The sequence below is a fragment of the Alligator mississippiensis genome, chromosome 5 (assembly GCF_030867095.1).
Source record: "Alligator mississippiensis isolate rAllMis1 chromosome 5, rAllMis1, whole genome shotgun sequence".
In the NCBI taxonomy this organism is placed as follows: Eukaryota; Metazoa; Chordata; order Crocodylia; family Alligatoridae; genus Alligator; species Alligator mississippiensis.
This window is the reverse complement of record NC_081828.1, coordinates 28,118,629-28,134,822: the sequence shown is the minus strand read 5'-3', so window position 1 is coordinate 28,134,822 and position 16,194 is coordinate 28,118,629. Positions and strand designations below refer to the sequence as shown.

Here is a 16,194-nt window from a genome sequence, read left to right as displayed (position 1 = left end):
TTTACGCCAGAGGCAAATGCACGTTATTACTACATTTAAAGAACTCGCTGAACTGCTGTATAAACTGGATTTAACATTTAATTGAATGAACGTCCTATCATGTGCCTGCGGGGCGACTCTCGGCAGTCTCCTGGGGAATTTAGGTCTAATTCCTCGGGTCTCTAGGGCAATCCTGGGCGGTTGGCAACCCTATCTACTCTCCCAGGCGCCGCTGAAGCAAAATAAAGCCTCTGCAGGCAGAGCGGGAAGTAGGAGCGTAGGGTCCGAGCCTGCTGGGCAGGGCTGTCCCCGATCACCCTCCGTGTCCTTCGCAGACTCCCAGCCCAGCTCCGCCGAGCTGCAGCGGGCACCTGAAGACCTGCAGCAGCGCGTGGACGCTCACGAGGCTTGCGCATGCGCCCGGCTGCGCTGTCCGACCTGACCGCGCCCCGCGCGGAACCACCAATCACGCGCCGCGCCGCGGACCAGCCTTGCTCTGGCCGCCCAATAAATCAGTGTGTTTGACAAGCACGTGTGGTCTGCGCGTTTGTATCTCGCGAGCACCCAGGTGAAGATTGTCCCTTCTCCCTTCCCGTCGTACAGCCCAACGGGCGCCGGAGGCATGAGGTGGTTGCGGGGCGCCCTCGCGCTGCTGCTGCCTCTCGTGGCGCTGCCCTCGGCTGCTGCCGCCTGCCCCTGCAGCGACCCCGACCTCTGCCGCCCCATCCAGGGCGCCCGGGACTTCGAGGTGCGCGCGCCGCCGGGGGCCGGGGAGGGGGCTCCGTGCGCTGGGCAGCAGGTGGGCGGGGGCGGCGGCAGCGGCGGCGGCCCGGGCCCAGCGGGCTTGGAGCTGCTGGCGCGGAGGAGCCGCGCGGCTTCGTGCGAGTGCCGCTCCTGCCGGGGGCGGGGGTGGGCGTGGGGGGCTCAGCCCCCGCCCGGGCGTTGCGGCGGTCGGGCCGGGCGCTGTGGAGCCTCGTGCGTTTTCGCCCCGCTCCCAGGTCTTCGTGTTCGATGTCGGCGGCGGGACGTGGCGCTTCTACAACTGGACCCACATCACAACGGTGGCGACTTTCGGAGACTACGACCCCGAGCTCATGTGTTACGCTCATGCCAAGGGGGCCAGGGTAGTGCTGAAAGGTGGGTCGCAAGGAGGGCGGCCAAGCCGGGTGGGGAAGCGCCATCCTTGGGGCTGTCAAAACCCGGCTGGGCGTGGCTGGGCTGGGGAGGATGTAGTTGGGGCCGGTCCTGCTTTGAGCCGGGATTGGGCTAGGCGCGACCTCCTGGTGTCCCTTCCCACCCTCACTTTTTATGAGTCTATGATTTGAATTTTATTTGTAAAAGAATACAGATAGCGCTGCAAGTACCCTGTGGCTTTTAAATACCCAAAAGAAAGAATAATCACGGAAAACTCTACAATTGTTTTTTGCACAATAACAAAACTATTCCTCTTGCAGCCAAGTAAAAGATCTCTGGTGAAAGTGAGCAGTAGAAATTGCAGGGGAATGGGGAGGGACAAGTGGAAAGAAAGAAGTATGCCGGGTCACTGTCGCATATATTTACAATGCAACTATTGTATTTATAGTATAATAGTTGTATTGTAAATAGACTAGTTATTACAAATATAATATTAGTTATATCATATAATATAAGCATGATACAAATTTATTATTTAAAATATTTGCTTTTGGGCAAGAATATCCTATCTTCATGTATGAAGAAAAAGGTAGATACTGGACGAACGTTGAGGTGAACAAAGTGCAACAGGAGATAGGAACTTGAAAATGCTGTTCACGCACACGTATAGAAAAATAAATTGTCTTGTTTTAGTAGATGATTTGTATTATTAAATACAAAAAGGAATAAAAGGCCAAGAACTATGTTGGCGGATAAAGGGATTATATAAAAGGAAAGGTTAAAGGAGAAAAACGTGTCTTGGCAATAAGAGTCAGTAACTATGGTTGCCTGAAAATATCACATGGAAATTGGCTTAAAAAAAAAAAGAGAGAGGAATGGCTCTTGGTGGATAAGGAGAAATAGCCAGACTCAATGGGATGAAACTCCCAAAGAAAGCCGGAAAAAATGTCAGAAAGAAATATCAACTAGATCCTAGCAAGCTATCCTCAGGAAGGTCCTGCAACTTTTATAGCACCTCTCAAAATTAAGCTTAAGAAACACCATCCTTGGGGACTGTCAAAACCCGGCTGGGCGATGCTCTGGTGGGGAGGATGTAGTTGGGGCTGGTCCTGCTTTGAGCTGGCATTGGACTAATTGTGACCTCCTGGTGTCCCTTCCCACCCTCATTTTTCTATGATTTGAAGTAGATACTAAGGATAAAGACGTTCTCTTTTTCTGGTACTTTTTTTTTTTTTTTAAATCATGGTAACTTACAAAGATGTCCTGTTTAGGAGATGTACCCGTTAAGAACATGCTTGAGCCTGCTGCAAGAGAATTATGGATAACTCAACAGGTAGAATTGGCTAAAAAGCAGTATATGGATGGAATTAATATCGACATAGAGCAAGCGGTTAGTAGGTCATCACCCGAGTATGATGCGTTAACAGATCTAGTGAAAGAAACTACAGATGCTTTTCACAGTGCAATTCCAGGATCACAGGTATAAGATGCGTTCTGTATAAACATAAGTTTTAATGTTGTGAAATCCCCATCTAGTATAGGCTGCGTATTTAAAGTCTTCTGCAAACCTCTGTCGTAGTCCTAGTTTTCCACATTTGTGCTTTGTTCATTTTGCTTGTTGACTCTGGTTTTCTCATAAGGACTACTGAACTTGTTCTGCTGTGGAACCTAGTTATAAAAACAGAACCATTGTTTTGCTGAGATTTACGATATTTATGTTAGCCCTTTTATGGTATGTTGGCTGCCATTCATAAATCACTTGCCATTCACCATAATAATGGGGTAGTGATATGGATTAATGAAACTTCTTAACAGTATACATATGATATCAGAAAAAAATATAAATCTCTAGAAGTTAGTGGTATAATGTTGGAGAGATTCACAAAAGTTTTCGTATCTTTAAATGGACAGCCCTAAACTATAATAATCTAATCTCAGAGCAGCCAGAGGCCATCCACCACATTGGTTGCAGGCCCTGGGCCACACACTGCAAGGTCTGCATGCCTGAGGGGACGCATGGGTTCTTCGGGACCCCTGCCACGTGCAGTTGCCCACCTCTGCCACGGTGCTGTTGATCACCGCACCCCCACCATTACAGTTGCACAGATAAGTTTCCCTCACACCATGTGGCTGCCTCCTGTACTGTTTTGCCCCAAGGACCCTGGCCGCCACGCACCTGAACAGGCAAAGCAATGGGAGAGTGTTGGTGGGACAGGAGTCCGTGGGCTGCATATGTGGGTTGGATACAGCCCTGTTATAGTTTGTGAGATGTAATGTTCGATCTCTTTTAAAAAAAAAAAAAAAAAAAAAAAAAAAAATCACTAAACTACAGTTGTCACAGACTTGATAAGACACAGAGTGAGTTAATTCTCCTGTTTTTACACATGTTAAACAAATACTTCTATAGGCAGACTTGTTCTGAAAACAAGCATCAAAACAATAGAGTGCATCAATTCCATAGGTAATATAAACTTCTGCTCTTCTCCCTCAGGTAACATTTGATGTGGCTTGGTCTCCAGAATGCATTGACCAAAGATGCTATAACTACATCGGCCTTGCAAATGCTTGTGATTTCGTGTTTGTGATGTCGTATGATGAACAGAGTCAGACCTGGGGAGAATGCATTGCAAGACCCAATGCTCCCTATAATAAGACCGTGAGTGGTAAGGACCTATTTTTTAAAATTGGCAGCCAGCATATACTTTTTTTTTTTTTTAATTATTATTAGAATAGCTTATTAGGTGAGGGCACCTTTTCTTTTCTTTTCTTGGTTGCTTTTTGATCACATTGTTGGGGGTTATTTTTTTTTGTCATTGTGTTTTTGTTTTGTTTTTTCTCCTAAAACCTCAGACACAAGTAAAACCTTTGAAGAGTATAGGTTCCTTGCAGCCTTATGACACTGTGGATAAACATTGTATCACAATTGCATGGCATAATGAGAAAAATTTTATTCTACGCATAAGCCTTTAGTCTTTATTATGGTGAAAACTTTCAGAAAGCAAGCAAAACATGGTGCAGTAGTAGTGTCATCCTTTTCTTTGTAAAGAGCATTAACGACTTATCTCTGAAAGGTGTGAAGTACCTCTCTGTGGCAGGTTAACTTGGATGCTATGAGATGACAGTTCAAAATGTCTGACCTGTTCTCTGAGGGGAGGGGGGTGGGGAACGAACAATAGGAAAAGAGAGGGAAGATAATATTATGAAGCTCTATATAGTCTGCTGGGAGTGTGGCCTCTCAGTTATCGCTATTCATAGTAGTGCTTGAGAGAACACTATCACCCCCGCCCCCAACAGCCTCTGCTTTGATCTTTGCAGACAGAGTCAGAGGGGAGGAAAAGACCATATTGCAGATCAACTGAAAGTTGCCAAAGGGGATGAACCCAATGGGGAATTCCAACCCTTTGACCAAAAAGCACCATCTAACTTACTCTGATACAGAGTGTGTGTCCCGAGGTATCTTTTTCTATCTTTAATAGCTGTATATGTCCAGACCTGGCCAGAGATTACTGGATCACTTACTGTCAGGCCATGTTTTTCATGTGACTTTTCCCCCCCCCCCCCCCCCCCAAACAGTAGAGATGGGAAGCAATTTCTGCTTATGTAATGTTTGAAGTCTAACACCCTCATGCATCTCTTGGAATTGGGTGTTAAACAGTGCTGTATGTGCCTGTGTCTTAATCCTCGCCTTGCCCAGGAGCGTATCTGAATCCTAAAATCTCTGTGAGCCAACAGAGCACGCCATAATTTAAAATATTCAAAACAGTTTATTGTGACTAGCATCCCAAATAGGCAAGACTTGGTTTGTAAGCAGAAGAGGAGACAGTAAAACTGCTAGGCATTTTTTGTTTTTTAATACCCTGCCTGAAGTGGGGAGCAGCTGGCTTCCAGCCAAGGAATATAACAGTTTGTTCCCACCTTAGGTGGGAAGGGAAGTCCTGGGGAGGCTGTATTTATTTGAGATCTGTGACTCGGATGCCTCCTAATTCAGGTCTTCCCCATGAACAACACATGCCCCTGGCAGTGTCGGCAGTGCCTTTTCGTAGGGGGTGCACGTGCATCCGCATGCACCCTTTATGCATTGCCAGTAGTCTTCCCTATGCAGGGTGGTAGTATAAAAGGCAGAATTTGGCACTAGTAGAGTATAACTTAGGTTCAGACTTCCATACCTGCTGTTCAGCCAGTATGCCTTAATCTCAAACTGGTGTGATTGGCTGTAGAGGTGCATAGGGAGAGTTGCATTCAGCTATTGTTTGTTTTGCTGGACTGTCAGCAAAAGTCAGTGATAGCACTTTGTAATATGGACATGTCTCTATCAGGGATTATCCTGAGACCAGGAACTCTTGAGGTGTACCAGAAAAGAGATGGTGACTATATTGGATTCCTGAAGTTGATGGCCTAGCATCTGAGTATTTATTACTGAGTTCTTTATGGGCTAGACAGGCCAGGTCTGAGTGGACATCATATTCAAAAGTAAGAATACAGAACATTTTCATGAACACTGCTTGCCCCCAGAGGCTGTGGGGGCACAGCGAGCACCAACCAGTGGTTGGTGAACCCCTGCAGGCGCTGGCGGCAGCGGTGGCCAGCAGCCATTGGGGACCACCTGCAGACACCACTGGCGGTGTTGGTGACAAGGGTGGCAAGTGGCAACTGCCTGCAGGCACCACCGGCAGTGTTGGCGTGCCTTTTTGGAGGGGGTACCCCACAAAGCTCGGGGTGCACGTGCATCCGCATGCACCTCTTCTATGCATCGCCACTGGAATGTGTACATCATTAGCATTATTTTTTAACATTTCTCACGTATGTTTTGTCTTTAATGCCATATTGATTTATATTTAATTCGTCACTTTGTAACCATTCCTTAACATTCATTTTAACATGACCCAACATCAACCTTCCCTTTGGGTGTTTACTATTGTAGTATTTCTTAGTTCATGTTTTTAATTTAAAAATTCGTATGGAATATTAAGCAGCAAAAGAATCGTAGCGAATTAGGACTTGGACTGGATAACCTGTGGAGGTCCCTTCAAGCCTCTGCTTGAGGCAGGAACATCCCTATTGAAACTGTCCTATACAAATATTACAGGTGTAGATCATGTGGTGTTTTGTTTTTTTTGTTTGTTTTTTAATATCTTTCATCATCATCATTGTTCTCCAGTAACGTTGAAAAAGATAGTGTTGGCAAACTTGGAAGCTTGTCAGTATGTTAATGTGAAAGCCAGGTATGTCATTTATATTCTCTGTTAATTTAGGATATGAAGACTACATTAATATGGGCATTGATCCTAAGAAGCTTGTGATGGGTGTTCCCTGGTATGGCTATGACTATACGTGTCTGAATTTATCTGAGGTAAGACTAAGGCATTTCACTCTTAACCATTTTTTAATTATTTTTACTCCTGTAATATACTACATAATTTTTGGCAGTTATTTTTACAGTAAAGGAAGACAAAAGCAGTGTCATGTGGTGGTACAGGCACAACAATTATATTTTGGATATTGGGCTGCTTGTTTCTGAAGCTGATTGACAGTGTAATGTTGAGAAGATCTTTTACTTCTGTCCCTCATGTTTCTCCATCTTAAAATGTTAAGATTATGGGATTTAGGCATTGTTATAAAATGCTTTAAATTGGTGGTGCCCAACCTTCCCAGCACTGTGGGTTGGATGCTTGGTGGTAGGTCAGGGGTGGGCAAAATAAAGCCCGCGAGGCCATTCTATCCAGCCTGTGGGGGGCCCCCCCCAAAAAAGGTAGAATATTGGTATTTCTCTGCCCTTGGTTCCTGTCATTTTTTGACAGGATCCAAGGGCAGTAGGACCCAGGGGAAGCCCAGCAGGCTCCCACAAGAGCAGAGCCCACCCAGCCCCCACCCAGAAGCCCCTGCTGTGGTTTCTGGGCTGGGAGCATGTGGCTGCTGCAGCATGGGAAGCTCAGGTAAATGGTAGGGGGTGACCCCGGGCAGGGAAGGAGCATGGGGGGGGGGGGGGCATGGTGGGAAGTGGCCCCTCCCCGCCCACACTTGGTGCCCCGCGCTGCAGCTGCTTGCAGCCCGCGTCAGGCTACCTGTACCTGCTCTGGACAGCCCTATGTGGGCTGCGAGTGCCTGCAGCGTGGGGCGGGGGAGGGGCCGCTTCCCCACCACGCTCAGCTTTTCCCTGGGCTCCTTGCCTGCATGGAGAAAAGCGGCCCCTTGCCTGTCCCATGGCCAGCGCCCCGCGCTGCAGGTGCTCGCAGCCTGTGTGGGGCTGTCCGGAGCAGGCATAGGCAGCCCCAAGCCAGCTGTGAGCAGCTGCAGGGCTGGGCATGATGGGGCGGGGAGGGACTACTTTCTCCTCCCCTCCCCCTGTGCTCAGCACCACCTTGTAACCCGGCCCCACTGCCAGGCTGGCAGTGGGGAGGGTTACAAGCTGGTGCTGAGCGTGGGGAGAAATGGCCTTTTGCCCGCCCCATGGCCAGCGCCCCGTGCTGTAGCCACCTGCAGCCTGCATGAGGCTGCCTGTGCCTGCTCCAAACAGCCTCCCGCAGGCTGCGAACACCTGCAGCAGGGAGCACTGGCCATGGGGCAGGTGAGGGGCCACTTTCCTTCCCCCCCCCCCCCCCCCCAGCTCAGCACCAGCTTCCCTGCTGGCAAACGGGGTTGGGGCTGAGCACTGCCCCCTGCCTATACTGCGGGGCTGGGGGGCACTGGGAGTGAGTGGGTGGGGAGCCAGCAGGAGCACAGGGCCTGCACCGGTGTCCTGGGCCCAGAGCAGGGTGGGAGAGGAGTACATGGTCCCAGCTGGCAGGGGCTCTATGGAGCTGGGCCAGCTCTTCCCTCCCTGTTGGTGCAGGCCAGCCCGGCTCCACAGACCCTTGCCGGCCTGTGCTGTGCTCTGGGCCCCACTGGTGCTGGCCCTGGGACATTGGTCCCAAGATGGTGACCAGGGGGTTGGGCACCTGTCAAGGGGTGGGGCTACCCATGCAGCCCTCAACAGCCTGCCAAAACTGGGTAAGCGGCCCTCCGCCCAAAATAATTGCCCGCCCCCGTGCTACGTAGATCCCATGCATGATGTGTACTAGATCTAGTGTGTGGGATTGGTCTGGGCCTGATCAAGCACACCACATCAGATCTGCTACTCCAGCCCCGCCTCCACCAGATTGGGCCCTGAACCCATATGTTGGGATGGTGCCTGTCATCTGTGGCAGCCCTAATCTGCAAAAGCATTGGGGCCTATTATTTCTTCTTCAGGGATCCTGGGACTTCCACTGAAAGGCTGGGTACATAAATCAGTAAACCTGACCTGTAGATGTTGCAGGAAATCATGCAACAATGTAAATAACATAATTCATGGAAAGGCTAGAAATAAAAACAAGGTATCAAGCAAAGGAATTGGCTTTCAAAAACATGACCCCAACTAATTCTGTAAACACTGGAAATCTGTAGACTAAATTAGTAGGATATTCTCCTCTCTCCTTGCTCCACACATACGCACAAGCATACAGGTACTCCTCACTTAACGACCTACCTGCTTAACGACCGCGCGGACTTACGACCAGCTCTCCGAGCAGTCGGTATTGTACGAAACGTATTGTGGAAATGGCAGCGCGGCGTCTCAAGCCAAGGCACGCAGTATCAAGGGGCGGCTCCTCGCTTATCGACCCTTTCGACCTAGTCGCAGGAACGGAACTCGGTCGTTAAGTGAGGAGTGCCTGTACATGCATTTTCTGACAGTCTTAGTAGCACTGGGTCAAGAGTTCAATATGAATGGCTGGTACTAATTGCAGGGAGTTCAACAGCTCTCTTTTTTTCAGTTGAACTGAGTCCCTGGAAGTTTCTGTCCCTAGTCTTTTATATCCACTGCAGGGGAAGCCTGTCTGGCTCAACTGGCCTTCAGTCCTCAGAACCAGAGCAACATCTTCCTCCTACCTGGCACCTCCCACTGCCCCATGACTCCTTGGGGTCCTGTCTCCCTCTGTGTGAGGTCTTTGTCAGGCTCAGCTCTGGCTGAGCAATGGGCAAGCGCTTTGGGAGCCGGTGGTTAAGTATTTGGATGTGCCAATTGAATACCTGGTCTAGCCTCCATGTACCATGCATGTGGGTTTGAATGTGAAAGCCAGGTGAGGGAGGCAAGTTCCAGTTCTGGTCTCTCCTGCTGAGATTTGCTTCTCTGCATTACCAATGGGGCTGCAGATAAAATAGATGTTTTTATTAATCCTATCATATGAAGTCACTAACAATGATATTGCTTCCCACATTAAACCAAACTGAGAAGCTGGAACTTCCAGCTAAATAATAATTATATGGACTTCTTTCTCTAGCTTTAAAAAAAAAAAAAAAAAAAAAAGAAAAAAGGTATTAATTCATATTCAAATAAGTATTTCAGGCTGTTTTTACAAGTGCTTTCCCCCCCCCCCCCCCCCCCCCCCCCCCCTCATTTTCTTCCAGGCTTATTCTTTTTCAAGAGTTAAATAAAGTTGAGTAATGTGAGCCTGAGCTCCTTTTATTTTTTTGCAGGATCACATTTGTTCTATTAAACCAGTTCCTTTCCATGGGGCTCCATGCAGTGATGCTGCAGGGCGTCAGGTCCCATATAGAATAATAATGGACCAAGTGACTAGTTCAATTTCTGGGAGCCAATGGGACGCAGAACAGGAAGCTCCTTATTATGAATACAAGGTAAGTTGTTTTACAGATACTCTAGGCCAAATATGGTCTGGTTCACTTTGCCCACATGGTACACAGTGGATGGATTCCAGGTTAGTATCTGCAGGGAAACCCTCCCTTAACAAAAGGGTGCCTGACATGGTGAAGCTGGTTTTTATACCTGTGTGATGTCTCCTTGGGAGTGAGATGGTCTGTCATGCCATAAGGAGAGATTTGGTAGAACAGAAGTCTATTATTCTTGTTTTCCACTGCTGTAAAGTCCTTTTAAAAAAAACTGCCAGTGCCTATGTTGGAGCTGCTCTTAACTTTCAGCTGGTGCTGATTTTTGATTCATTGATTAGGAGTTGCAGCCAGCACTTTTTTTTTTTTTTCTTCTCCACTGCATCCAGAATTCACTTGGAAGCAGTAGTTGTTGGAACCCCTGGAGTCTTCTACTTGCACTGTAACTTCCTATTCAGTTAGTGACACTCTCTCTCTTCTATATAACCTTCATCTGTTGATAACTGTAAGATCTTAAAAGTGATTCCTGGCCCACAGTAATATAATCTTATTTAGCAGAAGTTCATAACCTTTTCTAAACCTGCATTTATTGCTGGAAAAAGAACAAATCTAACAGATTCATGTACTGGTATACTTGAAATCTTAGCACAAACCTAAAGTTGATTTAAAGAGAGTAATAAATCATTGAAACAAATTCAAATTTAGTCTTTTCATTTAACCTTTTTTATGAAACAAATCTTGTTTATAAAAGTTGCACAAAATGAATGCTTTATCTGGGAGATCAGGGAAAAAGAATGGAAGGAAAGCATGACTATTTACTGGATCATCTTTTATAGAAGAAAGAGGACCGGGTAGTTACTTTAAAGTAATGCAAATAGAAAAGCTTTCTTGCAAAGCAGTGAACAAATTTTTACATGAATACTTTAAATGGTGACTCTGGAAAACCATTGTTGCATATATTCACATTGGCGTATCATGAGTTGTACCTAAATTTTTAGGCATTTTGTATTCATTAATATAGTCCTGTTAATGTAGTTTTTATTTATACTAACACACACATTCTGGACATTTTTATAGGATGCTCTTGGTCATTTTCACCAAGTATGGTATGATGACCCCTGGAGCATTTCCCTGAAAGCAGCCTATGCACAGGAACGTGGTTTAAGAGGCATTGGCATGTGGAATGGAGATTGTCTTAACTACTCTAGAACTCCTGTAGCAGAACAGCAAACTGAAGCAATGTGGCAAGCCTTGATACCATAGCAACTGCATGAGATGATCAGCATTTACTGCTTGGTTTAGAATGATTGAAAAATGTAATGGGATATTAATTCTAAAAAGGAATGAGTATGTTGTTGTCTTATAAGTATCTGCTGGTTATGAGCAAAACTTCTGAAATGATCAAAACTTCATTTTATTCAGTACTTTAGAAAATATTTTCTATTGCATTAATTCATTTTAAGAGATTGGTTAGCTTTTCTATTTTTTTCCCTCTCCTTTAAGACTAGTATCTTAAATTTCGTATTATGAAAAGTATTTCTTACCCAGTTTAAAGTACATTATTCATAATAGCAGATATTCATTTTAAATGTTAATTCTGACCTTCCTACTTGTGGTCACTGCACTGCTGTAGTATCATTGTATTGCTGTAACACTTGTATGCTGCTTTTAAATAACAGAGGAAAAGGTGGTTATTCTTGAAGCTTTTAGAGGTTTTTCTTCTTCCTCCTAGTTGTCTGTAAATTGCACTAGTAACAGTAAGAAATATACATTGCATTTCCTAGCACTGTATTTTTCTGTATACTTTACACACCTTTTTCCAGTATTTAGTTGCTGAAAATTGGAGTGTGCATCATAAGCAAGGAAATACAATAATGGTGTTTAGCTGATAGCTATAGCAGAGGGCAGTAAGTGGGGCACTAGTCCTGAGCACTAATTTAGGGAGGTGCCAGACTGGCACCCCTCAGGGAGCTTTTTGCTGTGACTGTGTGGGTAGCCTGTGTCCTAATGGAGCAACAGCTTACTCGCAGCAGTCTACACTGGGGGCAGAGCCCCGGCTGGGGCAGGCAAGACTCTGGCTTCACCCAGCTGTCACATAATATTCTTCCCTTCCTCTGCCCAGAGCTTACTTCACCTCTTATTCCCCTCTGCCTCTTTCACTTAGATACTCCCAGCTGCTGTTGGACTCCTGCTGAGTAAGTAGCAGCAGTTAGAAGGTTAAAGGAGCACTGACAGACTATTGCTTCCTGATCCCCTTGATGTTCCTTATGGTTCACTTGATTACAGTAGGGGCACATGAGCGCCTGGGCTGTGAAACCTGCGAGCATATGCAAATAAGAGTGGGACCAAAGTAGTTATGTTCTGTCAGTGTCAGTGAAAAATGTAAAGTACAAAGAGAAGCAGAAGAAATTGGAAGGAGGTACAGCAGCAAGGAAGCATGGAGGAAGGCAAAGGAGAAACTGCTTTTGAACGATGGTGGTAGATAAGCATTTTATGGCGCAGGAGCACAATACCCAGAACTTGGAAGAAAAACTTTGGGATATGCGTGAGAGAGATAGCAGTTTGGATATGCAGTGTCAAGAGGAATAAAGTGTCAGATAAAAGCATATAAAATTGCAAGGAAATTTTGGGTTAGGTCTTTAGGGTTGGCAGAGGCTTGAGACGTATATTTTTATAGAAGAAATGGATTTTCAGTAAGCAGTCTCATTGATTTTTCCCAATGCCTGCCTGAGATATATAAGAAGTTGACAGCTCTTGAACAATATGTGATCAGGCTCCGGAAGCAGCGTTCATGCCTACAGTCACAAAAAGGAAATGAGGATGCCATGTGATACCACAGGAAAGGAGAGCGGAGCAAAAACAGTCCATGGAAGAATGGGCAGATACAGAAAGCAGCATTGCATTGTGGTTGGTGATGGAGTGAAGTTGCCAGCTGGTGTGCTTCTTAAAAGGAAAACCTTCCCTAAAGAGAAGTTGCCACAAAGGATAATTATTCAGGCACAGAGAAAAGGATAGAGAAGCCAGTCCATCACTTACCTAAGTGTGTATGGGAATACCCACCTGGTGCTGTTTGTCATTTAAGAGACAGGCTCATATTGGATAGGTTTTTAGAGATACCATGCAGAGGGAATCAAGAAACAGCTGAAAGATAAAAACATAGACTAATACCAGGAAGCACAACGTACATGCTCCAGCCATTAGATATCAGGAAATAATTATTTCAAAGCAAACAAGAAACATCTATATACAGAATGAATAGCAAGTAATAACCACAGTTTGACCAGAACAGGGAATAGGGCAAACTACATGAGTGGAACAAGCTTATATGAAATTTCATCACTTTAGATCACATTGTTAAAAAGTTTTTAAAAGTGCTGCATTTCTAATAGGCTGGATGGTAGTAAGGACTGTGCTGTGGGGGACAACGTTGCAGATTCTACAGGAGGCAGCAGTGATAAAAAGTAAAGTTGATTACTGAAGGATTTGCTTCCTCATTGTTTTAATCCTCTTGTCAATTTTTTTACTTTATCAACTTTTAATGTGAGACTGGTGTTTTGCTGTGTTGTAAAGTCATGCCGCAACATGGCACTGAGAGATGTGAGGGTCTACACAAATGAGTACAATAATTTTTTCCCCTCTGATTTTTCTTGTTGCCAAAAATCAAGTTTAAAGACTCTTCGAGTGTCCTAACTCCATGTATTTTTACACAAAACTCAGGATGCATTAAAATTTCTTTTACTTTCTAACCTAATGCTGTTTATAAGATAAATTTTTGGAATGAAAAAATAATCTCAGGTTAGTCTTCATATTTTCACAAAATAATTTATTGTTGGAAATGTATAATTATATTAAACTATTTGCAGATTGATTTGGCTGTGTGTGAGTGACTCCCGCCTCCCCCTTACAAATGTTAAGGAAATGTTCTCAGCAGGACTAAACAAAACGAACAAGCAGTGAAACTCGTGGTGCATCTACAACACGTTTGGCTCGTGTCCCAGCATGAATGCCCCTGAACTCACCCCTTGCCCACTGACATTGCAAATCCAGAAGAGCACCAGGGAGGTTCTACCAGTGGCCACAGATGCATGCCTTAAAAGGACCTCCCTACTGCTGTTCCAGTTTGAAGGGTGTAAATGGGAGTGGGTGGTATAGATTACTTCCTAAAGACATAATTAAACAGCTCGTGTTTTCTCCCTTTAGCTCATGAGGTGGTGATGCAATCTCCTTAGACTATGGTTAGTCTTTCAAAACAGATTCCTAGTCTTTATCAGTCACGTAGATAAGCAGGACTTCACCCTGCAAGCATTTACATGTGTTCTTCACACACTTTGAGTAGCAATCCCATTATACGCTGCAAGTATTTTGGCTGTAACATGGAGTTATTTGCATGTGTGATTGTGGTACTGGGAATGCTTTTTAAATATTGATGCAGTTTCACTGAGTTTTAGATGCACTGAAATAATGGTAGAAGTGGAACAGTTCTCCCTTGATTCTGGTTTATTGTCAAGTCAGGCCCTGTCTGTACTGCAGCTAAAACCGATGTTACTTTCTCTGGTAACTGAAAAGTGACCAACATCGTACACATCAACCATGACACTTTTCAAATTGTTTTTGCAGTTAAGTAAGTGTAACTGGACCTTTCTTGGTGACAACTATAACAGTGTTGTTGAATGCAATTTAACTTAACTCAGTTTATGCTGAATGGGCTTGCAGGAAAAATCTCAATGCACAGCACATCATCAACAGTGTTGGTGGTGTCTCTTGGAAACTAAGAGAGAAATCTGCATTAATGTTTATGCACCTGTTTTCAGATATTAATCAATGGAATGTATGATATTAAGCCCCAAACCACCAAATAAAAAATTAAGTTAAATGACAGTTGGAGGGTTGGGGGTGGGGGGTTATAGAGGAAGAAAATATTAGAGAAATGGATTCATTTAAGATGCAATCATTTAAGTATTTTTTTCAGTTATTTCCTTAGTATGATACTTTTGTACTCCTAATGATTATACTAATGTGAGCGAGGAGCGTTGTGGTTGAATTGCGAGACTCCCGTTAAATCTACTCGTGCGCTTTACTGCAGAGTAGACTAATTTGGCTCTGCAGCAAAGTGTCACAGTCTACATGTGAGCCAGTGTAGTGCGCAAGTTTGTCATTACCCTGAAATAGAATAGTTTTCTGAAAGCATACTGTTAGGTTTACAATAATTTGGATTTTTAAGAAGTATTAGCTTTACAGCTGAATACAAGGCATGACCTGTGGCCTAGTAATGCAGCTGACCACAAGGCAGAATGGCCTTGCTAGGCCTTTGCTTGTGTCAAGTAATCATTTTAACTGCAACAAGCATTTTCTGAGTTAAAAAGTGAATCTGTGTCTGTGTGCCAAAAAAAATCAGCTACAGCTAGAAGTAAGATAAGACAGAGAAACCATTGTTTGAGCTTACTGGTTGTGTCCTTGAGAAGTATCTTCTACTGTGTAAGGTTTTGCTAACATAATGTTACTGTTACTTAACTTTTAGCTTTTAAAAAGTGCTAGTTCAGCTTAATAGAAATATGCTGTTACAAAGATTTGTAGAGCACTGCCCCAAGTATTGCTTTTTGTTAACCATATAGTCTTGCTTTGTTGTAAGAAGTATAAAAGATCGCCTCACCCTTGAGGGGGGGCCATTTTACCTTTTGCTGGCTTTATGGTCTTTGCTTGAGCAAATAAACAGCTGTCTTTCTTTACCCGCGTTGTCTATCGATCAAATTACAGCTAGACAACGGACCTTAGGGAGGTTTCTCCCACCACACCAGTATTAGGGTGCAGTAAACTAACAGTACTGCCCCCAGTAGTATTACCTTACAGCACAATCTTATAGTGGAGTCATTCAGTGCAATCAAATGCATGTGTAGATGGTGACCACTGGGTGCAATGCACCTGGTCAGTTCAGCCAACTGGGGCCAGACCCCTGGCTCCTGCCACCCTCACTACCACCCTCTGCTGGTGCCTGGGGCCAACCCCCTCCCCCCCACCCCCATATCTCCTGCCAGCCCTGGGTTCTGGTTGGGCTCAAATTGCTTCTGTCCCAGGCACGCTTGTAGATCCTGTGCCTGGGAGCAGGGTACTCTAGTTAAAACAGCTCCAAAGTTTAATGCATCGGGTTAATTGCACGTGTAGCTGCACTCGCTGTGGAGTGGGTTACAGGGTTAGAACACTCGGTGCAGATAAGCTGCTTTTCCTCACGTTGTACTTTCAGTGCAGAGATACCTTGTGCGTATGCAAAGCTCTTTTCCTGATCACGATTCGGGCAAGGGGCCTGAGGTAATTCTTTCATTTAGCCGTGATTGTTTGATTAAATTTCTCCTGTGAAATAGAGAAGATCACAAAATATGGTCACTTCCTTTTCTTCAGAATCCTCTGAAACTTAAATCCTATGGGAGACTTCAGCAGTGTCAG

The 16,194-nt window shown here is 45.0% G+C and overlaps 1 protein-coding gene across 1 annotated transcript; it reads left to right on the top strand.

Annotated features, from left to right (window-relative positions):
* Window positions 1–532: 532 nt before the first annotated feature.
* On the top strand, window positions 533–13,624 carry LOC106738565 (di-N-acetylchitobiase-like). The gene is made up of 7 exons (XM_059728002.1): window positions 533–727; window positions 978–1,116; window positions 2,385–2,593; window positions 3,605–3,776; window positions 6,366–6,463; window positions 9,607–9,768; window positions 10,834–13,624. Exons 1-7 carry the CDS (start codon window positions 602–604, stop codon window positions 11,017–11,019), a joined length of 1,092 nt encoding a protein of 363 aa, XP_059583985.1. The 5' UTR covers window positions 533–601; the 3' UTR covers window positions 11,020–13,624.
* The last annotated feature ends 2,570 nt before the right edge of the window (window positions 13,625–16,194 follow it).

Bases quoted from the DNA above. Each gene is read 5' to 3' on its own strand.
- LOC106738565 (XM_059728002.1), top strand. From the start codon at position 602: ATGAGGTGGTTGCGGGGCGCCCTCGCGCTGCTGCTGCCTCTCGTGGCG. The intron at 1,117-2,384 runs GTGGGTCGCAAG...TGTCCTGTTTAG, and splicing joins GGCCAGGGTAGTGCTGAAAG to GAGATGTACCCGTTAAGAAC. The intron at 2,594-3,604 runs GTATAAGATGCG...CTTCTCCCTCAG, and splicing joins GTGCAATTCCAGGATCACAG to GTAACATTTGATGTGGCTTG.